Raw genomic sequence first — 23,417 nt, 5'->3', positions numbered from 1 at the left:
CTTCAAAATCTAAATAGTATTTTCTTCAAAATTATTGAACAGTTGTCTCCAAATCGACTGTCGTGATCGCAGATAAAACACGGTACATGCGATGATGCGCTGGGTGAGGTCTCGCCACTCCACTACAAAATACCCGTGAAGGTCGGTCAGGAAATGAAACGGGATTTTGTACGTTCTTACTACGAGGTCGTGTGCTGCAGACCGCCTCGAACGTCTAACTTGTGCAAGTTTCGCTCTACGGGCATCACCAGATCCTACGCGAGAAAATGAAGAAGCGGGCCAGATGTGAGGAGGAGCGGCGCGCTGGCGCTCCCGTGGCGCAGGCGAGCCGCTGCGGGAGTCCACGGCGTCCGGACGTTTCTGCGTCTTGTCGACGTCGACTCTAGCGAGGTATCGGTCCCGAGGATTCCGACATTTTCCCGAATGCTTCGGCAATACACATATGACACAGACTAACGCACGAGGCAGGGCTGCATTATTATGGTAATCAGTCTGTGACCGTCTGTTTCACTTGCAACTCGACACGGCGTATCTACGTGCAGTAATCTCTCCTGGATATCTTACGAGGGATATGTTCCGAAACATGTCTCATCGGCACTTTGTCATTCCTCGCCCGATGTTAACCATTCCGACCCTGTCGGCCCGAATGGAGGTCTACTCATTGTGTGAGATAACGACAGATTAACAATTTCGGATGTTTTCCCTTACTCGTACGGCGAAACCACGGCTCTTGTCACATTTCACGATTCTAGGTCCACGGGAATTATTGTATACATTTTGATGACTTAAGTTTACGAGTACTGAAACATATATTAAATCGCCGTGCTTTTGATTGCATCGATTTATAAGTTTCATTGTTTTACGCCGCCAAGGGACCGTGGACTTGAGTATGCGACATAAATTTCAAATTGATACGTGTATCCGTTCCTGACAAAATGACCACAGCGACGGAAACTGGGGGAATCGGAGCTAATACGGGTGCATTCCTCGCGGTTGGCACGGAGAAGTTGGGGCGGGGGCTTTCACTTGGCGGTACGACGGTTACTGGATGCCGTGAGGTGGCCTGCAGGGCACTGGTGTAGCCCGTGTGGACGTGGGCGGCGTGTTGCGTGGCGTGGCGTGGCGTGGCGTGGCAGGGCGCTCCGCTGGCGGCGCCACTCCTCCGTGCAGGCGCGGCACTGCGGGCCGGCCGCCGCGCGCCAAGTACCAGTGTTTAATGTGGGGGCCACTGAAGGACAGCAGACAACAGGGAACACGCAGCCTCCAGTGCCCTAATGTCACGTCACTGCCCCCGTTCACGACTGGCCACGGTCGATTGGCTAATGGAGGCGGGTGCCTTCAGTAACTGCGTACACGACATTTCTGATTTACGTAATTTATTAATAGTAGTTGACTAAAAAACGAGTCTTAGAACACTTAATAGAAACGCTGGCTAAATAACTATTCATTTGTTCCATAAAAACGCGGGAGAACTGCCGGATGTCAGTAACGTCCTGCCACGATATTTCGGCGCAGTGTCTTCTGGCCATCTTCAGGTGAGTACCACTGTAGTACTACAGATAGGCAGAATATTGAGAAAGTATCAAGTGAGAGTCATCTTTCGCCCTCCTCCCAGAATTTCATCACTGGTGCAAACAACACGAACTTTGCAGGAACGCATTGTGGAACACCGACGGCATACTCGCCTTCTCCGACCCACCGAGTCCGCCATCGTCAAACATTGTATTTCCACAGACCACTCCGCGAATTAAAACGACACAAAAATTTTGGCCCATACATCAAACTTTTGGAGCTCGATTATCCATGAATCTGTAGAAATAAGATTGTCTCAGAACGTGGCTCTCATCAATCGATATAGCGGTTACCAACTACACTGTGCTTGTAGTCCTGTTATAGAGAAACTTCGTAGTCGACGTAGTTACTTGCATAAAGATGAAAATCTACCTGATAATCAATACGCCAGGCTTTCGCAGTGGAGGGCGCGAGGCGCAGCGCACGGAGTTGTTATGAACGCGCACGCTGAGCAGCGCATGCGCAATGCCACGTCAGTACGGCTTTAAATAGCGGAGCTCAGCGCGTACTCGCCAGTACTACTACAGTGGCGCTCACCTGAAGATGGCCAGAAGACACTGCGCCGAAATATCGTGGCAGGACGTCACTGGCATCCGGCAGTTCTCCCGTGTTTTTATGGAACAATCGGTACGCAGGGAAAGCTGTAAACATCACAACTGTTCATTCGATTAATCGGGTAATAAATTCTCAACCAATAGCAGAAGCAAAGAACATCACTTCCAAATAAAAGGTTACAGAATCGTAATGGTAGAAAGGTACCTTACAAACTTCAAAATTCACTTTCATTTAACGCGGAGATATAAAAACATTTCCAAAATTCACAGCATGTTTGTGAAATTCCAGTATTTATAACCCAATGAACTACAGCGCAGAACAGACAATTTCAAATCTGTCGAATGAGTAATCTCGATAACAGAAAATTATGTCGACAAATAAGAAATAAAACTTCGTGACAACGCCCATTCGGCATTAGCCACACTTTTACACAATCTTAAATTTCGTTAAAAAGTGACAGTTACTGGTCAATCTCCACATAGTTAAGTAAACTAACACCGCAGAAGTCACTGAAGGTTAATACACTTACCGTATTCGACTGCTTTCTTCTGCGATGTCGTGACATCCATATTGTGGGCGAAGATGCTACAGCACAGCGTGTTCAGGTCGGGCCTACGCTGTCTCGTGGATCTGCCGTGGCAAAACACGCGCAAACGACATCGGCCACAGTCGGCCGTAAATTGCGTCCGTACAGTCGCAGAGCCCACGGCTCGTCTTTCCACAGCAGTGTCGAATTCCCGGGCGCCTCGGTTTCACCGTCACTTCATTACCCCACAGTGCAAAATTATGAATGCAGAATTCGGAGCCTCCGGACCCCAGCACCGTCCTCCCCGCTCGGTACTCCGCGACCCTCGGCTCCAGCTGGGCGCGCCAGCATCGTCGGCGAGGCCGACATCGACCTTTAACACAGCGGCACGTCGCAGGCGCTACCGTCGGAGTGGGATGCGTTCGCCGCCTCCGGCCGACCGCCGACAGCTGGCGCCGACGTTCGCCACAGCCCGGAGTGGGCGGGCAGGCAGGCAGGCAGGCAGGCAGAGAGCCGCGCGGCGCCACTGTGCGGCTCGCTCGCGGAGGATTGCTGGCAGCCGGGTGGCCGGCGCTCACAGCGCAGCGGGGAAGCGGCTGCGCGCAGCCCCACTCTCACTGCAGCCACTGGCTCGGCTCGGCTCGGCTCGTCGCAAAACGGTCACGTATTCGCGACTCGTCACGTAAACGACGGAGACACCACTTCCGACTCCACAACGCACACGGCTGCACCAACGTGTTACACACAAAGGCCGGCCAGGCAGGAGCGCAACTCGTCGGCTACTCCGCGCTCGTCATGGAAAAATGAGTCTCCCTGTCACCCGTGTGGTGTGGGTTCGGATCTAAACCCGTACAGGAAAAGACCTACCGTCCGCTACGAGCCGAAGAAACCGCCAGAGCCCCAATCTGTCCTCGGCAACACTGGCCAAAGGCAGAGCGTGTAGTCAAGGCCGAGAAATAAAAAAAAATGAAAATGTCGTGTGACGAGGGCCTCCCGTCGGGTAGACCGTTCGCCGGGTGCAAGTCTTTCGATTTGACGCCACTTCGGCGACTTGCGCGTCGATGGGGATGAAATGATGATGATCAGGACAACACGACACCCAGTCTCTGAGCGCAGAAAATCTCCGACCCAACCGGGAATCGAACCCGGGCCCTGTCGCGCTGACCACTCAGCTACCGGGGGCGGACACGGCCGAGAAATGATACGTCTACAACACAACGGTAACGACTCGCGAACAGTTACAGACAGTAACGCTGCTACTGTCCACCGGGCCAGTGACGCAGTTTGCTACTGCAGTCCCCGAGACAGAACACAGGGCAGCGGCTCTCTCGCACGTTCTGAACTCGCCTACACGGTACATACACCCGGGGTCGCGTTACTAACTGTTACACAAAGACAGCAAGTCATTCGCGGAACTGGTTGTTTCACACAGAAACTCAACTAGCTGTTGGTCGCTGTGTGGATTTCGAATAGGCGCACGCAGAGCAGAATATTTCCAACATTTTAAATCCACTTACATCACCGAAAAGCTCAGTTTTTTTTTAAATTTATTTTGTTGAAACTGCTTGCGACAACTTCTTCGTCATTTACATGACCGGTAGACGAATATGAAATAATCGAATACGTGCTTAACCCTGCGGGAGCGAGTGAGGCCCGCGTGACACCAGATGGCGCTGCTCCCGTGCGGAGTACTGTCAGCGAGTCCTGCTGTGATTCGAGTCGACTACCGCTGTACGCGAACTCCTGTCACTGGCTTTGGCTGCTGGCCCAGAGCGGACAGAGAAGAGCTCTCTTGGTAAAGCCGCGCCTCACCGCCGTGCAGGTAGTGTGCCGCCAGCTGGCTGCGGCGAGCCGTGCCTACCTGCGCTGGGCCCCGGGCTCTGCGCAAAAACCCGGCCCTTCCCTTCCCTTCCCTTGCCACAGCCCTAGGTCGGCCCGGGCCGACCTGCCCCCCTCCCCCCCCCCCCCCCGCCTTCACGACGGCCGTCCGCGTCTCCTAACAACACTCGAGTAACCGCTCACAGCCACAGCCAGAGCCCCCTGAACGTTCCCTCCATCTTGTGTCGGTTTTACACGCACATACACCAGCAGCAGTGAATGTACCGGTTCGGCCGTGCACGACGCTGTGGATGACTCCACCCTACGTGTTAGTCGCTGTGGGAACCGACTTGGGCCCCCGACGCTACCGGCCCCTGTTTATCGGCGCTACTCGCCATTATCGCACAGTGTTCCAAAATTTTATTTCTAGGGGACAGGTGAAAAAAGTAATAAACTGGTTATTATGTCATACGTAATCGCTACAACTGTACGTTCACCCTACTGACAGAAAAGACGGTAGCTCTCCGATTGCACCCCCAGCCGTTCAGCGCTTCCTCCGAAGCAAATCGACGGCCACCAATGTCTTTCTTCGTGCCTCCAAACACTTGGGAGTCGCCTTGCGGACAGGTCGCTACTGTACGTGGGATGTTTAACGCCTTCCCAACCGAGTGTCTGCACTGTACTCGAAAGCAACCTTGACAACGATGCCGTCCGCCAACATCGCTGGCCACACGGATTCCACGGCGCGCTTCATTGTCTGCACAGTGTCTGCAGACTGTAGTTTTGTAATTGAGGGCCCTCGCCTATGTCATCGTGACTTTTCTGGAGCCGACGTGGTTGTCGCTTCGCGTATGCCGCCCGAGTTCCGCCGAGAAGCCCTCACACGTCGCCCGTACAGCCTGGATCAATCCCGCATGCGATTCCCACATTTTTCGAGCCCTGAAAAAATTTCACTTGTGGCCGTCGATTCGCTTCGGACCGAGTGTCGCACACTTGGCTACGATCACGGTCCCGTAGGCGACTGCGAACGTTTCTCCCCGGACACACTGACCTCCTTCCCTCACAGTGGAATAGACGTGTTACCAGCTACGGAGATTACTTTTGGAATGGTAAAGTATACTTACTTCATCCATCTGCCACGTTTTCGTTTGACTGCCGCTTGTAATTGTTCCTTATATGCAAATGTCTTGTCTCAGAACTTGATGATTCAAACGAAAAAAATATGGCCGTATGCAGGGCTCATCGTAAATGGGACATTATTATGGGAACTTAGTTCGTTCCGATTATGCAAGAAACTAACCTTGTTACTGCCGGAATATTTTTGAGTATATTTGCGCCATAATAAGTGCGATACTGTCTCTAAAGTACTGCACGTTTCATCTGACAAGAATTGACTTAGAAACTGTACCCGAGACACTTTCTTGTGTAGTTATTGTGATCTTTGCCGTGTGCTTCACAATGTTACGTTCTGTATCACGTTCTTTTTGTCATCACGTAGCCTAATCGATGAGGTTTGGGGCTTGCGGCCGTACACATCTTGGCGTTCACAGTGCAAACCTAGGAAGCAGACTTCCCGCCATTGATTTGATTCGTTCTGACAGGATCTGCAGGGCACGGCTGACACTCGAACACGTGTATACAGGAAGTAGTAGTCCTCAAACGTCTTGCAGGAAGTACAGTTTTAAACTGTTACGTGTATTTACATGTCGATGGCAGGTAATGAAAACCTCCTAACTCCACCTGTTTGTGAAAACCTCGTAATTGCAATAACTCATTCAAAGAGAGATTTGAAAGTGTACGAATTTGTCTGATATGTCAGGAACCAGGCTTCTACTTCATACTTGCACAAGTAGCAACTTTATCACCACCACATTACATCATTTTTAAGAAACCGTTTCTGGTTCTCTTATGAAACTTAACAAAATGACCGTACTCGACATGTCCGTAGCCGACAGTCTCAACCGCTTACGTCTGTGGATCCAATTTCCCTTCTGCCACTTTTTTCTCTTCTCACGTGATTATCATCGTGCAAACAGTCATTATTGAATGATTCATTTATTATTTTCGTAATCTTTATCCTGAAAAAAGGAGAGAGGAATTCCCTTATGAGATTAGAAAAGATACACAAGAACTTTCAATCAAAACAGTACAGTGATTTTGTTTATATTACTTTATCTACATTTGTGGGAAGTACATAATGTGTGACCTGTGGAGTACTTTGCGAATCAGGATGATGATGATCGTAGAAACATGGCGAACAATAATTATACCGTGATTCTTGAGTTTCTCCCGGCGTATTTGATAATCAAAATATCCACGGGTGTGCTGTCGAACTACAGTGTCCAACGGGCACAATATTTCGGCGATCATACATGTCGCCATCATCAGGTGAACTGACGGACTGGGCTCCTGTGAACGTGCCGGCAGGGAGATCCGTACGCTATGGCTGCTCAGAGGAGGAAGCCCTCTCGTCATCCGTATGGAAACCTACTTGCTTTTTCCGTTACGTGGACGACACGTTCGTCATCTGGCCACACGGTATGGATAAACTCGTTGACTTCCTTACACATCTAAACTCCATACACCCCAACATCAAATTCACTATGGAGACTGAAACGGAGGGTAAATTACCTTTCCTTGACGTCTTGGTCAAGAGAAGGGCTGACGGCACCCTAGGTCATGGGGTGTATCGGAAGACAACGCACACTGATCTGTATTTGCACGCAAGCAGCTGCCACCACCCTTCACAGAGGAATGGGGTTCTTAAAACTCTAGTACGTAGGGCGCGCACTATCTCTGATCCCCAGGAATTGGAACACCTGAGAACTGTATTTCGAAAAAATGGGTACTCAGAGTGGCAGATTCAACTTGCTCTCCGCCCAACCACTGCAGCACAACCTGTTGAGATGGATGAAGTCACGAGGGAGGAGATTCCATACACAGGCGCACTCTCGGGGAAAATCGCCCGCATTCTGAAGAAACACCAGGTCGGAACTGTGTTTTGTCCTCCAAATAAAACTCGTGCACTGGTGGGGAGCGCCAAAGGTGACCTCGGTTTGAGGAAGGCCGGCGTGTACCAGATTCCGTGTCAATGTGGCAAGTCGTATGTTGGTCAGACGATGCGTACCGTCGAGGATCGATGCCGAGAACACCAGAGGCACACTCGACTGATGTATCCGAGCAAGTCGACGGTCGCTGAACATTGTTTGTCGGAAAATCACGCCACGGAGTAGGACCGCACGAGGATTCTGGTACAGACGTCGAGATACTGGGACAGCGTTGTCGAAATTCGCACCAATGGCGACCTCATAAACCGTGACTGTGGCTATAATCTTACCAAGGCTTGGGAACCAGCGATCGGGTTAATCTCGAGTATATCGAGCAAACGTATAGTCGTGACGACCACGGCGGACAGAGCCGTCACACCGACGTCATGTCAGACGCCGTCGCAATCTGTTCCACCGCGCGACCGTGGTGCGGGGCGCGGACGGCGGAAGGAGCGCGCCGCGGGCGGAGGGTATTTAAATCGGCCGCCGCCGCGACCGAACCCAGTTCCCTCTGAGCAGCCGTAGCGTACGGATCTCCGTGCCGGCACGTTCACAGGAGCTCAGTCCGTCAGTTCACCTGATGATGGCGACATGTACGATCGCCGAAATATTGTGCCCGTTGGACACTATAGACCGGCAGCACACCCGTGGATATTTTGATTAATAATTATGCCGATATAGGGCACTCGTAATGAACGCCGAATCTTCGCGTGTGCGTGGTTTTATTCAATGTGACAACTGGCAAACTAAGGCGTATCACGCACAGACCTCTCTGTTGTTAGAATTACGTGTGAATGAAATGAAAGTGTTTCTATCGAGAGACTGAGCACTCGGTGGCTCGACAGCGGTATCCTCGGCTGCTGACGACCACGCCAGAGGTCTTCACACGCGATTTTCTCGACAACGGCTGAGAGGTGCATCTCGCTGTTTACACATGTTAACAAGAGCTAGTCGTGAGGGGAAGTCGGCACGGCCGCAGATGGCCCACTGCTCGTCAACCGGAAGGCCGCGGTGAGGTGACGACGGCGTCATCCGGCCCGGACGTGTAAATAGTGCGACACAGGTTCAGTGGATGCAGAGTGAGTGATGCGACGTCGAGACGTGTCTTTATTGACGGACAACCAGTGTGAGTCACTGGTTAACGCTACAAGAGATTACGGGTGGATCCGAGGAACCTTCCGGTAATCTCTCGTAACTTGGTTATTAACGGTTGCGATGTGTCTGAGGGATACGCTAGACTCGTCCGGCGTCCCCACAGACGCTCAGATCGACAGGCAGGCAGCCAGAGCAGCGCCTCGGTGGGGCGAGTTGGCGGCAGTGTCTCTCTTCTCTCTCGCATTCTCAGGAAGCAGTCCATATAAGGAACTCATCTGATTTCAGGTAATGGCGCACCACAGTGTGTGTTATTTATTACTGAAACTACCGTTACTGCTTCCAAAGCAGTTGGAGTACGCCGCAATACCAAATTAAGTATGTGACACGGAAACTTACGATGTAATGAAAAACTCGGTGCTAATAGTTGGAGTGAACGTATGACCTGTTACATCCTCTCTCTCTGTCTGTCTCACCTAGAGAAGCGCGCACGATGCCGCCGCCACCGCGGCGGCGACGACACGAACAGTAATGAAGTGGTCCAGAGTCCACCGCCAGCGGACACGCATTAGTTCCAGCTGCCGGAGGCTGCCTAAACAGCTGATGCTGCGTTAATGTAGTACTCAATACACCGTAGCGCTAACGAGAGCTATGATCTTACCTTACAGAGTATGTCGAAAATCACAAATGTTACCACAAGTGAGAGGGCGAAGGCTCCTGCCACAGTGCTCCTCATACACTGTCACCAGAGCCAGATGACAAGGTGAGCATGGCTGTGCGTGGGTGCGTGCGTGCGTGCGTGCGTGCCGCTCGTGGCGTAGGGCTGTCGGTGCGACACAGCTCCCTACCAGACTCTGACCGGGGAGCGTCAGTTCAGTTGCCGACGGGTCTGCCATTTATTTTGATTGACCGACGCACGAGTGTCGTGGACTTGGAAGGTTTTATGGATCGTTCGAATTGTTCCCACAAGTTTTAGCGTTTGGCTCAACCACGTTTCTGGTAAGAGGCCAGCCAGCACATTTCCCTGTGTAGTCATTTTAGCTCTATTCGTGTCCTACTTGTGTCGTCGTTACAGTTTCAGCACATTGCACAGATTTTACGTCACCTTAAGGGACGTGAGGTGGTGCGTTTGTGAGGGGGAGCGAGACACGGGTTGGGACAGAGTGATTGTAGCTGCTCCGGGTAATTTTGCTAATGGCACTGGTCAGCCTCGCCTTGGAGCGTCCGTCAATTGCGCGGTGTGTGTCCAGGGACTTGCCGGGCAGGGCGGCTGGCGGGCGCCGCTCGTCCGGTGTTGTCGGCGTGTGCCGTGCCGTGCCGTGCCGGCCTCGTCCAGTGCTGTGCTGTGCTGGACTGGTTCGCGCAGAACTTGGCGCGCTCCCCCTCCTGCAGTGGCCGACCGGGCGCCGAGTCGACGCCTCCTTGTTCTTATAGTTCCCCGGTCGACGAAAGTGCCCAGTTCCTCTTGATTGTGTGTGTGTGTGTATGTAGTGACCGCCATTTGTGTGTTCCCCAGAGACTCGCCTCCACAGCCTTCTAGTTGGTCGTGCCTGAAGCACCTAGTCAGCAGGCTTAGGTCTGAGCAACTGGGAAACGTGGTTCTAAAGACCGGTGTATTTGTAATGGACTAGCAGAAGGCAACTACGGACGCAGGGAACGCTCCCCACGCAGGCTGCCCGCTGCTCCCTGTACAGTCCGGCACGTTCACGTTCACGTTCACATCGGTACTCGGCAAGGTGGCAGGTCGCATTCGCGGTACCACTAACTGGTTCACCCCTTCCACTAGCGAATGCCCCGTGGGAAGAGAGAGTGTCAGTAAGCCTCTAGATACTTTCACGAATTCCCTCTTGAAATTTCAATATTGAAACCTCTCCATCACGCGTGACATCTCTGGATGGATCTTCTCACCTCTCTTCTAACAGACCTGATAAGCCTACGGGGCTGATGAACGCTACTCGAGAATCCGTCCAACCAGCGCCTCGTAAGCCACTCCCTACTGAGTGTCTTACATACATTTCCTTAACGTTATTCCTACCAATCTGACTCTAGCATCTGCTTTTCCTAAAATTTGTTTCAGTTGCTCATTACGCTTAACCTCCCTGTGGATAGTTACTTCTACATACTTTACGGAAGCTACTCTTTCCAGCAATTTCTGATCAATACAGTGGTGATGCAGTAGTGTGTTTCTTTTCCTGTTGTTGTTGTTGTTGTTGTGGGCTTAACTCCAAAAACTAGCTTCAACCTACATCCTTCCGAATGTGCTGAATGTATTCACCTCTTCGACTCCCTCCACGCTTCCCTCCAGTATTGAACTGCTGATCCTCGATCTCTCACAATGTGTTCTATCAGCCGATACCCCTTTTTCGTCAGGTTCTGCCACAAATTCCTCTTCTCCGCAATTCTATTCAGTACCTCCTCGTCAGTTACGTGGTCTACACATCTAACCCTCAGCATTCTTCTGTAGCACCACATTTCGAAAGCTTCTATTCTCTTCTTGTCTAAACTGTTCATCATCCATATTTCACTTCCACACATGGCTACACTCCATACAAATACTTTCAGAAACGACTTCCTGACAAATCTATACTCGATATTAACAAATTTCTCTTCTTCAGAAACGCTTTCCTTGCCATTGCCAGTCTACATTTTATATCCTCTCTGCTTCGACCATCATCAGTTATTTTGCTCCCCAAATAGCAAAACTCCTTTACTACTTTAAGTGCCTCATTTCCCAATCTAATTCCATCAGCATCACCCGACTTAATTCGACTACATTCCGTTATCCTCGTTTTGCTTTTCTTGATGGTCATCTTATATCCTCCTCTCGAGACGCTGTTCATTCCGTTCAACTGCTCTTCCAGGTCCTTTGCTGTCTCTCACAGAATTACAATATTGCCGGCAAATCGCAAAGTTTTTATTTCTTCTCCATGCATTTTAATTCCTAATCCGAATTTCTCTTTTGTTTCCTTTACTGCTTGGTTAATACACAGATTCAATGACGTCGCGGATAGGCTACAAAAAAAAATGGTTCAAATGGCTCTGAGCACTATGGGACTCAACATCTGTGCTCATCAGTCCCCTAGAACCTAGAACTACTTAAACCTAACTAACCTAACGACATCACACACGTCCATGCCCGAGGCAGGATTCGAAGCTGCGACTGGAGCGGTCACGCGGTTCCAGACTAAAGCGGGATAGGCTACACCCTTGTCTCACTCCCTTCTCAACCTCTGCTTCCCTTTCGTACCCCCTCGACTCGTATTACTCTCATCTCTTTCCTCTACGAATTGTAAATATCCTTTCGGTCCTTGTGTTTTACCCCTGCCACCTTCAGAATTTGAAAGAGTATTAGTCAACATTGCCTGGAGCTTTTTCTAAGTCTACAAATGCTATCAACGTATGTTTATCTGTCCGCAACCTATCTTCTATGAGAAGTATTGCCTCGCGTGTTCTTTACCTATGTCTGCACAAAATGTTACAATTATTTACGTTTAGGGTCAACCGCAACAGGCTCCATCATTCACCGATTCTCTGGAGGTCATTGTTCAAATCCATACCGTCTTCTGGTGTTGAAACTTTCTTACAAACAACCGCGTCATCCTCGAACAATCTTAAAGACCTACCAACGCTTTCCACTAGACTATTTATGTACGGGCGAGCGCGCGACGGAATGAAGCAGTCAAAAAATGCAATTCTGTACTTTCTTTCTCCAAGACTTCATGTAGCTAAACTTTCTCTAGTCAATCTTCGAATAGTTCGAACTTTTCACTTAAAAAAAAAATCTCGTCGTTGTACTCTTAGCGCTTTGTCGTCTCCTTCTATTTTTAAAAGAGCACAAAATTATCTACACATTTTATTACTACAACTTTTTGCAAGACCCAGTACCAACGGCGCTACAGTTCGCCGAAAAACATTTGTAGAAATTGGTGCAAAATGGCAAAATACCAAGTTTTCGAGCACTTTTATTTAAGATTGTGTTTCTTTAAGAGAAATGTCTTACATGTTATGTTACACATTGGAATTGAACTTTCCGGCATGGCGACTGTATCGTTCACATTGCGTGCATTAACTACTAGCACTTTATAAGAGTCAGACAGCGTGAAGGTACTCTCATGATACAACTTATTTAGACGGATCGAACAGCTAGTTAAAAATTTCATCTCGATATTGCTGTACTGCCATGTCAGAAGGAATCCATGACCAGTACTTTCGTGATCGCCTAATGGGGGGAAACCGCGCCCCGAGCCCCGGCACCCGGCACGCGGGTCAAATTCTTCAGGTCGTTCAGCGCTCTTGTAAACAGCAGAAGAGCGGATTTGGAATGTTACTCCACTTGCAAGAAGTCCAGAGGAGTCGACTGAGTAAACGCACCGGAATTTTTGCGTGAAGAAGAAGATATTATAGAAATTATCGACGAAACAGACGTCGAAATCGACGAACTGGAGGAGGATGACTCACTATAGTGACAACAGGATATCTGATGTACGTACCCTGATTCTACTAGTCGAGCCATTTCCTGTGACGCCGAGGAAGTTGGCCCATCAAAACGTCGGAATTACGTAACGACCTCAAGTATGCCAAAGATCGAAGGACACTGTCAGCAGTATTCCCCATCCAGAAGTGGAAGTGGTGTTGGTGGTGGAAAGCGGTAGCAAATGTCAGTGCGTTTTTAGTTATAGTAAAGGTACACGTGTTTCATTTTAATTACTGTACATTTAGCTACCTATTTCGATTTACCAATATCAGCTAATAATAGGCCAGGTTTCTGTCGCTGGCTATTTTATATACGATTCGTAATGAGTACTATAAATGTGCATGAGGGCTAAAATTCCCTGGAGCTCAACTCGGACTAATATTCACGTCACGAACGATTACAGTACAGTTTGGGTTTGTTCTCAGCACGTACGTCGTGCATTCTCCGACATCCAATGAGCGTTGAGCGCGGTTTGAGTGCTTTCCTGTCAATGGCGCAGCCGGTGTGAGCATTAAACGTGACCCTAGCGAGTTATTCAGTGAATTTTCATTCAGTTTGTCGCAAATTGTTGTGGCCGATGTCGCTGACGAGCGACAAATTGTACACGGGCGAGCGGAGTTACAGTTAGCCGGACACACGCTTTCTTCAAGTTCACAACACGTGTTGTACGTATGTGCCTACCGCAGCTGTCGATACGTACCGCCCCTGGTACTGGATGCAGAAAAATGCTATTGGAATAAAATTTGTGGAGAATTTTGCCCTCGTTAAAAACCAAACAGACGGCAAGCGCCTGGAGCGCAAAAAACTGACATTTTTGAAAAAACTGAAAATAACCGAAAATCCGTCTTTCTTTATTACAAAAGCTGTAGCGAACATAAATGTTGTTGGCAAAACTTGGTTTTCCTACCGTATGCTGGATTAAAAAAAATATTCTACAGGCTGCAGCCAACTGCAGGTGGTGGCTCATGTCGGTACCAATGACGTGTGTCCGCTTTGTATCGGAGCAGATTCTGTCCGGTTTCGGGCGGCTAGCGGAAATGGTAAAGACTGCCAGTCTTGCTTGCGAGACTGAGGCGGAACTCACCATCTGCAGCATCGTCGACAGAACCGACTGTGGTCCTTTGGTGCAGAGACTACTGGAGGGTCTGCATCAGAGGCTCGGGCGGTTCTGTGACGGTGTAGGATGCAGATTCCTTGACTTGCGCCATCGGGTGGTGCGTTTCCGGATTCCGCTTAATAGGTCAGGGGTCCAATACACACAGGAGGCGGCTACACGGGTAGCGGGGTCTGTGTGGAAGGGAGTGGGCGGATTTTTAGGTTAGAGGGTCTCAGGGAACCACAGAAGGGACGTCCGTCTAAAAGTGGGCAGGTAAAACGCAGTAAAGTAGTTGCAGAAACGATCGGTATTGTAGTTGTAAATTGTCGCAGCTGTTTTGGGAAAGAACCAGAGCTGCGAGTCCTAATAGGAAGCACTGAAGCTCAAATAGTTGTAGGTACACAGAGCTGGCTAAAGCCGGAAATAAGTTCAGCCGAAATTTTTTCAAACGGTCTAACTGTGTTCAGAAAGGATAGATTAAATACAATTGGTAGTAGAGCGTTTATTGCTGTCAGAAGTAGTTTGCCTTGTAGCGAAATTGAAGTAGATAGTTGTTGTGAAATAGTATGGGTAGAGGTTATACCTGACAGTAGGACTAAACTATTAATTGGATAGTTTTACCGACACCCCCCCGCCCCCCACTCTGAAGATATAGTTGCTGAAAAGTTCAAAGGAAACTTGAGTCTCATTTCAAATAGGTACCCCGCTCATACAATTATAGTCGGTGGTGACTTCAATCTACCCTCGATATGCTGGAAAAATTATACGTTTAAAGCCGGCGGCAGGCACAAAACGTCATCCGAAATTGTACTGAATGCTTTCTCAGAAAATTATTTTGAACAATTAGTTCATGAGCCCACTCGAAGCGTAAATGCTTGTGAAAGCTTACTTGACCTTTTAGCAACAAATAATGCTGGCCAAATAGTGAGTATTGTGGCGAATACAGGGATTAGCGACCACAAGGCAATTGCTTCTAGGCTGAATACCGTAACAATTACAACCATCAAAAAGAAACGCAAAGTATATCTATTTTTTGAAAAAACAGCTGATAAAAATGCTCTTAACGCCTTTTTAAGAGACAGACTTTGCTCCCTCCGATCTGATCATGTAAGTGTAGAAAAACTGTGGAATGTTTACAGAGAGATAGTATCGACAGCAACTGAGAGATATATACCACATAAATTAATAAGTGATGGTACTGATCCCCCCCCCCCCATGAATCATGGACCTTGCCGTTGGTGGGGAGGCTTGCGTGCCTCAGCGATACAGATGGCCGTACCGTAGGTGCAACCACAACGGAGGGGTATCTGTTGAGAGGCCAGACAAACATGTGATTCCTGAAGAGGGGCAGCAGCCTTTTCAGTAGTTGCAGGGGCAACAGTCTGGATGATTGACTGATCTGGCCTTGTAACATTAACCAAAACGGCCTTGCTGTGCTGGTACTGCGAACGGCTGAAAGCAAGGGGAAACTACAGCCGTAATTTTTCCCGAGGACATGCAGCTCTACTGTATGATTAAATGATGATGGCGTCCTCTTGGGTAAAATATTCCGGAGGTAAAATAGTCCCCCATTCGGATCTCCGGGCGGGGACTACTCGGGAGGACGTCGTTATCAGGAGAAAGAAAACTGGCGTTCTACGGATCGGAGCGTGGAATGTCAGATCCCTTAATCGGGCAGGTAGGTTAGAAAATTTAAAAAGGGAAATGGATAGGTTAAAGTTAGATATAGTGGGAATTAGTGAAGTTCGGTGGCAGGAGGAACAAGACTTTTGGTCAGGTGATTACAGGGTTATAAATACAAAATCAAATAGGGGTAATGCAGGAGTAGGCTTAATAATGAATAAAAAATAGGAGTGCGGGTTAGCTACTACAAACAACATAGTGAACGCATTATTGTGGCCAAGATAGACACAAAGCCCATGCCTACTACAGTAGTACAAGTTTATATGCCAACTACCTCTGCAGATGATGAAGAAATAGATGAAATGTATGATGAGATAAAAGAAATTATTCAGGTAGTGAAGGGAGACGAAAATTTAATAGTCATGGGCGACTGGAATTCGTCAGTAAGAAAAGGGAGAGAAGGAAACATAGTAGGTAAATATGGATTGGGGGGAAGGAATGAAAGAGGAAGCCGCCTTGTAGAATTTTGCACAGAGCATAACTTAATCATAGCCAACACTTGGTTCAAGAATCATAAAAGAAGGTTGTATACCTGGAAGAATCCTGGAAATACTAAAAGGTATCAGATAGATTATATAATGGTAAGACAGAGATTTAGGAACCAGGTTTTAAATTGTAAGACATTTCCTGGGGCAGATGTGGATTCTGACCACAATCTATTGGTTATGAACTGCAGATTGAAACTGAAGAAACTGCAAAAAGGTGAGAATTTAAGGAGATGGGACCTGGATAAACTGAAAGAACCAGAGGTTGTAGAGAGTTTCAGGGAGAGCATAAGGGAACAATTCACAGGAATGGGGGAAAGAAATACAGTAGAAGAAGAATGGGTAGCTCTGAGGGATGAAGTAGTGAAGGCAGCAGAGGATCAAGTAGGTAAAAAGACGAGGGCTAATAGAAATCCTTGGGTAACAGAAGAAATATTGAATTTAATTGATGAAAGGAGAAAATATAAAAATGCAGTAAATGAAGCAGGCAAAAAGGAATACAAACGTCTCAAAAATGAGATCGACAGGAAGTGCAAAATGGCTAAGCAGGGATGGCTAGAGGACAAATGTAAGGATGTAGAGGCTTGTCTCACTAGGGGTAAGATAGATACTGCCTACAGGAAAATTAAAGAGACCTTTGGAGAGAGGAGAACTACTTGTATGAATATCAAGAGCTCAGATGGCAACCCAGTTCTAAGCAAAGAAGGGAAGGCAGGAAGGTGGAAGGAGTATATAGAGGGTTTATACAAGGGCGATGTACTTGAGGACAATATTATGGAAATTGAAGAGGATGTAGATGAAGACGAAATGGGAGATACGATACTGCGTGAAGAGTTTGACAGAGCACTGAAAGACCTGAGTCGAAACAAGGCCCCGGGAGTAGACAACATTCCATTTGAACTACTGATGGCCTCGGGAGAGCCAGTCATGACAAAACTCTACCATCTGGTGAGCACGATGTATGAGACAGGCGAAATACCCTCAGACTTCAAGAAGAATATAATAATTCCAATCCCAAAGAAAGCAGGTGTTGACAGATGTGAAAATTACCGAACTATCAGTTTAATAAGTCACAGCTGCAAAATACTAACGCGAATTCTTTACAGACGAATGGAAAAACTGGTAGAAGCCGACCTCGGGGAAGATCAGTTTGGATTCCGTAGAAATGTTGGAACACGTGAGGCAATACTGACCTTACGACTTATCTTAGAAGAAAGATTAAGAAAAGGCAAACCTACGTTTCTAGCATTTGTAGACTTAGAGAAAGCTTTTGACAATGTTAACTGGAATACTCTCTTTCAAATTCTGAAGGTGGCAGGGGTAAAATACAGGGAGCGAAAGGCTATTTACAGTTTGTACAGAAACCAGATGGCAGTTATAAGAGTCGAGGGGCATGAAAGGGAAGCTGTGGTTGGGAAAGGAGTAAGACAGGGTTGTAGCCTCTCCCCGATGTTATTCAATCTGTATGTTGAGCAAGCAGTAAAGGAAACAAAAGAAAAATTCGGAGTAGGTATTAAAATTCATGGAGAAGAAGTAAAAACTTTGAGGTTCGCCGATGACATTGTAATTCTGTCAGAGACAGCAAAGGACCTGGAAGAGCAGTTGAACGGAATGGACAGTGTCTTGAAAGGAGGATATAAGATGAACATCAACAAAAGCAAAACGAGGATAATGGAATGTAGTCAAATTAAGTCGGGTGATGCTGAGGGAATTAGATTAGGAAATGAGACACTTAAAGTAGTAAAGGAGTTTTTCTATTTAGGGAGTAAAATAACCGATGATGGTCGAAGTAGAGAGGATATCAAATGTAGACTGGCAATGGCAAGGAAAGCGTTTCTCAAGAAGAGGAATTTGTTAACATCGAGTATAGATTTAAGTGTCAGGAAGTCGTTTCTGAAAGTATTTGTATGGAGTGTAGCCATGTATGGAAGTGAAACATGGACGATAACTAGTTTGGACAAGAAGAGAATAGAAGCTTTCGAAATGTGGTGCTACAGAAGAATGCTGAAGATAAGGTGGGTAGATCACGTAACTAATGAGGAGGTATTGAATAGGATTGGGGAGAAGAGAAGTTTGTGGCACAACTTGACCAGAAGAAGGGATCGGTTGGTAGGACATGTTTTGAGGTATCAAGGGATCACAAATTTAGCATTGGACGGCAGCGTGGAGGGTAAAAATCGTAGAGGGAGACCAAGAGATGAATACACTAAGCAGCTTCAGAAGAATGTAGGTTGCAGTAGGTACTGGGAGATGAAGAAGCTTGCACAGGATAGAGTAGCATGGAGAGCTGCATCAAACCAGTCTCAGGACTGAAGACCACAACAACAACAACAACGGTACTGATCCCCCATGGTACACAAAACGGGTCAGGTCGTTGTTGCAGAAGCAACGAAATAAGCATGCCAAATTTAAAAGAACGCAAAATCTCCAAGATTGCCAAAGTTTTACAGAAGCTCGAAATGTGGCGCTTACTTCAATGCGAGATTCTTTTAATAATTTCGACAACGAAATTCTGTCTCGAAATCTGGCTGAAAACCCAAAGAGAGTCTGGCCATACATAAAGCACACCAGTGGCAAGACGAAATCAATACCTTCACTGCGCGATAACAACGGTGAAGTCACTGATGACCGTGCCTCAAAAGCAGAGTTATTAAACGCGGTTTACCGAAACATCTTCACCAAAGAAGACGAAGTATATATTCCTGAATTCCAATCAAGAATAACTGCCAAAATGAGAAACATAGTATATATCCTCGGAGTAACGAAGCAGCTTAAATCACTTAAAGGCAAGGCCTCCGGTCCAGATTGTATACCAGTCAGGTTCCTGTCAGAATATGCTGATAAAATAGCTCCACATTTAGCAATTATATACAACCGCTCGCTCACAGAAATATCCGTAGCTAAAGACTGGAAAATTTCTCAAGTCACACCAATACCTAAAAAGGGAAGGAGGAGTAATCCGCTGAATTACAGGCCTGTATTACTAACGTCGATTTGCAGTAGGGTTTTGGAACATATACTGTATTCGAACATTGTGAAGTACCTCGAAGAAAACGGTTTATTGACACAGTCAGCACGGATTCGGAACATATCGTTCTTGTGAAACACAACTAGCTCTTTATACTCATGAAGTAATAAGTGCTATCGACAGGGGAAGTCAAGTTGTTTCCATATTTTTAGATTTCCAGAAGGCTTTCGACACCGTTCCTCACAAGCAGTCATGTAACCAAATTGCGTGGTTACGGAGTATCGCCTAAGCTTTGCGACTGGATTCGTGATTTCCTGTCAGAAAGGGCACAGTTCGTAGTAACAGACTGAAAGTCATCGATTAAAACAGAACTACTTTCCGGCGTTCCCCAAGGAAGTGTTATAGGCCCTCTACTATTCCTGATCTACATTAACGACATAGGAGACAATCTGAGTAGCCGTCTTAGATCGTTTGCAGATGATTTTGTCATTTACCGTCTTGTAAAGTCATCAGATGAACAAAACGAATTGCAAAATGACTTAGATAAGATGTCGGTGTGGTGCGAAAAGTGTGAAGTTATTCACATGAGTACTAAAAGAAATCAGCTGCATTTCGATTACACGATAAGTCACACAAATCTGAGGGCTGTAAATTCAACCAAATACTTAGGGATTATAATTAGAAATACTGTAAATTGGAACGATCACATACAGCAAACCAAAGACTGCGATTCACTGGCAGAACACTAACAAGGTGCAACAGGTCTACCAAAGAGACAGCTTACACCACGCTTGTCCTCCTTGTTCTGGAGTAGTGCTGTGCGGTATAGGATGCGCATCAGATGGGACTAACGTATGACATTGACAAAGTACAAAGAAGGGCAAGTCGTTTTGTATTATCGCGAAGTAGGGGAGATAGTGTCACAGACATGATACGTAAATTGGAACGGCAATCATTAAAACCGAGGCTTTTTCGATCCGACGGGATCTTCTCATGGAATTTGTCACCAGTCTTCTCCTCAGATTGCGAAAACATTCTATTGGCACCCACCTACATAGGGAGAAATCATCGTGACGGTAGAATAAATCAGTGCTCGCACAGAAAGAAATATTTCAAGTGCTCGTTTTTCCCGCGTGCCGTTGGAGAGTGGAACGGTAGAGAGACAGCTCTAGGGTGGTTCACTGAACCCTGCGCCAGGCACTTTACTGTGAGCAGCAGAGCAATCGTGTAGATGTAGACCTTTGGCAACATATATCTACTACTTGACTGAACTACTAAAGTTCGCCCGACTCTTCCTGTTACGCACCCGACTGACGTGTACGGACCTGTTACGGATCGTAGTAGCGCACTCGGTTGCACGGCTGTAGTGGTGCCTACTTGCTGACGACACCAGAAAACTAGGAAAGTACGCGTGTGCGGTCGAAGCGATTGACATTCTGTTCAAAGGAGGAACTGCTGTAACCATCGCAGTGCATCAGGGCTTCCGCTGCCCATTTCTGGCGCTCACCTCTGCTTCGGCAGGTGGATTTGTTCAGCCAGTAAGGCAGAGCCGAACTCGGGCTTACCGCGTGGCAGCCTCTTTCCGTGGTCACGGGCCCGTTTTCTAAGCGTGTTCACACGTCTCGGCGGTGGACGGTAAGTCACGTCCAGTAACACGTTAACCGTGACGCCACAGGCTGCCCGAAGGTCGTCTGTCGTCCGTGCCTTATCGACTGACACACGTGCAGCTGCCACAGAAAGGCGTAGTGGAAGCAGCGATCGGCTGTGTCCCCACTGACTGCGCCACGACACACGTACTCACGCCTTTGCCGACCGTCGTTGACGAAGTGGCGTCACGGTCGGCGGCCCGGCCTCTCTGCTGACGCTGGCGGGGCTCGCTGCCGCTCCCTCCAGTAGTCTCAGCCGTCCAGTATCGGGCACGACCGCACCAGTATTTCCCAGTTGTGAGTCTGTGCGGCGGTCAAACATCGCTGTTTGTTTGCCTCGCTATTTTCCGCAGCAGGTACACAGATTCCCGTGTTACAGCTGCAGACAGCAGTGTACTCAGTCCACTTGCAGGCCTCGGCTCCTGCGTTACTCCATTTGAGTTCTGAGAGTGTACTGCACCGAGGGCACACTTTATTCCGCATCACTTCACGGGTGTTGTTCACGTGACTGGACGAGACACACGGCACGTGTGCTCGCAGCAGTCTCCGGGTTACCCGCCGGCCGACCAGTGTGCACAAAGAACCTGGGAATGTTCCGAAAGGGAGCACATTACGTCCGACAGTTTGGCCTGCCCAGTTCTCTAACTGCCGCTACATGGCTCTTACAGTGCCGAGTGAGTTACGGAACTCAACATTTTTTATTGCTGAAGCATAATATTTACTTGCGTTCGAGCCACGTGTCGTCGTTAATGTCAGTTACGACTCCAGTGGACTTTCTCTCGAAAATGCAGAGTGTTTTTACTTCTAGCTTCGAAAGCGTTCAACCAAATTTCTTTTTGTAGAAGTAATATTATTTTCCACAGGAGAGCGAGAAAGTGTAGTGCCTTTCGCATAAAATGTGAAAGGTATCAAAACGTAAATATATATAGCACCGAGAAAAATGTGTTGGGAAGTTATAAAACGTGTACTGACACGGCAGTATCTCCGTGCCGAAACACTTTTTGAAACGGGGAATTTAAAGTAAGTGTGTCGTCCCAGTCTCGTAGATCCCTCGCGGTCGGATGTGGCCGCGCGTCAGTTCACGCCCTCGTTGCGCCGTAACCTTAAAACGCGAAAAATAGCCCGCGCGCAACAGGCGCGGCCGGATGCCGGCTAGGGAGTTCGGCGGCGCGCGGTTGGCAACGGCCAAGGTTCGCCGGTTGCGACGCCGGCCGCCAGGGGCGCCGCGGTCGCTCTCTGCGGCCGGGGCCTCGTCCGGCCTTCAGTCCATCCTTGGCGGGGGAGCCGAGCGGACGTTTCAGCCGGAGCAGGGCGGACACAGCGGCAGTCCATCGCGCACGGGCGCAAACACACACACACACAGCAGCAGTGGCGGTCGGATCTCCCACCCACGTGTCGTGTCGTCTTCTCGTCTCCCCCAGCAGCGCCGGGCCAAGTTCTTCCCCCTCACTAGAGTGCTGTGTCGCGCCGGCCTGCCCACGCGAGTGCGTCCCAAAGTGCGCCGTCCGGAAGTCGGTGGCCTCGTCCAGTGATACAGTTCGTCGACCTTTGCCAGCGCAGAGCAGCAGCAGCCGCAGCCGCCGCCATCTCCCGAGGTGCTTCTTGACGCTATGGAGGATAGCGCGTTCCAGTAATGTTCGCGCTGAACAGGTAACTGTAGTGTTTATATTTTGACCCCGTCTCTTTGTGCTTGGGAAAGCTAGCTCGAGAGAAGTGCTAGGTCGGCGCCACCGCCGTGTGGCTACGTGCTCGCCATATCGGCTTTAAGCGGCCCGGCAGGTATCCCGTTATCAGCAGATTTGCCGAGGGCGAGCGGAGCTGCGCAGGCGTTGACCGTGAACCGGCGTGCGCACGTCACGTCGCGGAAGGATACTGTGAGGGGCAGGCCGCGGTGGAGGGGGCGGCAGAGCGCGTGCAGTGCGCAGCCGCAGTGGCTGTAGCTGGCGGTCGCTGGCGGCGGACGTCGGCCAGTGGCGGCCGGAAGTGGCGGGGCGGCCGCCTCGCTGCTTCAGAGGCCGTTTACTGTCTTCGTAAGCCTCGTTACGGCCTCATCAGGGCACGGTTAACGAATTGCTGCCCACCCGCCGAGCATATCCTGTCGCTGTAGCACAGCGCCCCGTGGTGCTGTATGCTGGTAGTAGTTGTTGTTTCTGCGGATTGTTTTCGCGCACCCCTGCACGCTCGCCTGCCCTGAGCGAGGCTCGGCATAACCCCCGCAGCCTGCGTCCGCCGGACGCTGCTCGTTGTACCTGATCTCCCTCTGCAGGTATTCTTTCTTAACGCCCGCCCCCTCGCGACGCCGTGTATTCCTTGATCCGTCGGCGTGTAAACGCCCACCGTTTATGCTCTAAAAGCTTTTTTTTTTTCTCTCCAGTCTGATTCAGTTCGTCTTAGTCATTCGACCCATACATCTTATCCCCAGCGTGCTCTTGTAGCACCTCCTTTCAAAGCTTTT

At 48.8% G+C, this 23,417-nt stretch overlaps 1 protein-coding gene across 3 annotated transcripts in view; it reads left to right on the top strand.

Annotated features, from left to right (window-relative positions):
• Positions 1-23,417, top strand: part of LOC126109880 (protein roadkill) — a 695,429-nt gene that overhangs the window by 517,151 nt on the left and 154,861 nt on the right. The window contains exon 2 of one of the 3 annotated variants that reach the window (XM_049914959.1): positions 22,252-22,612. The exons of the other annotated variants lie outside the window; for them this stretch is intronic. Within the exon in view, the coding sequence (XP_049770916.1) occupies positions 22,596-22,612 (17 nt within the window). The 5' untranslated portion in view covers positions 22,252-22,595. The remainder of the gene's footprint in view (positions 1-22,251; positions 22,613-23,417) is intronic. 3 annotated transcript variants of the gene reach the window in all.

The sequence above is a fragment of the Schistocerca cancellata genome, chromosome 12 (assembly GCF_023864275.1).
Source record: "Schistocerca cancellata isolate TAMUIC-IGC-003103 chromosome 12, iqSchCanc2.1, whole genome shotgun sequence".
Lineage (NCBI taxonomy): Eukaryota > Metazoa > Arthropoda > Insecta > Orthoptera > Acrididae > Schistocerca > Schistocerca cancellata.
This window is presented reverse-complemented; position numbering and strand designations above follow the sequence as displayed.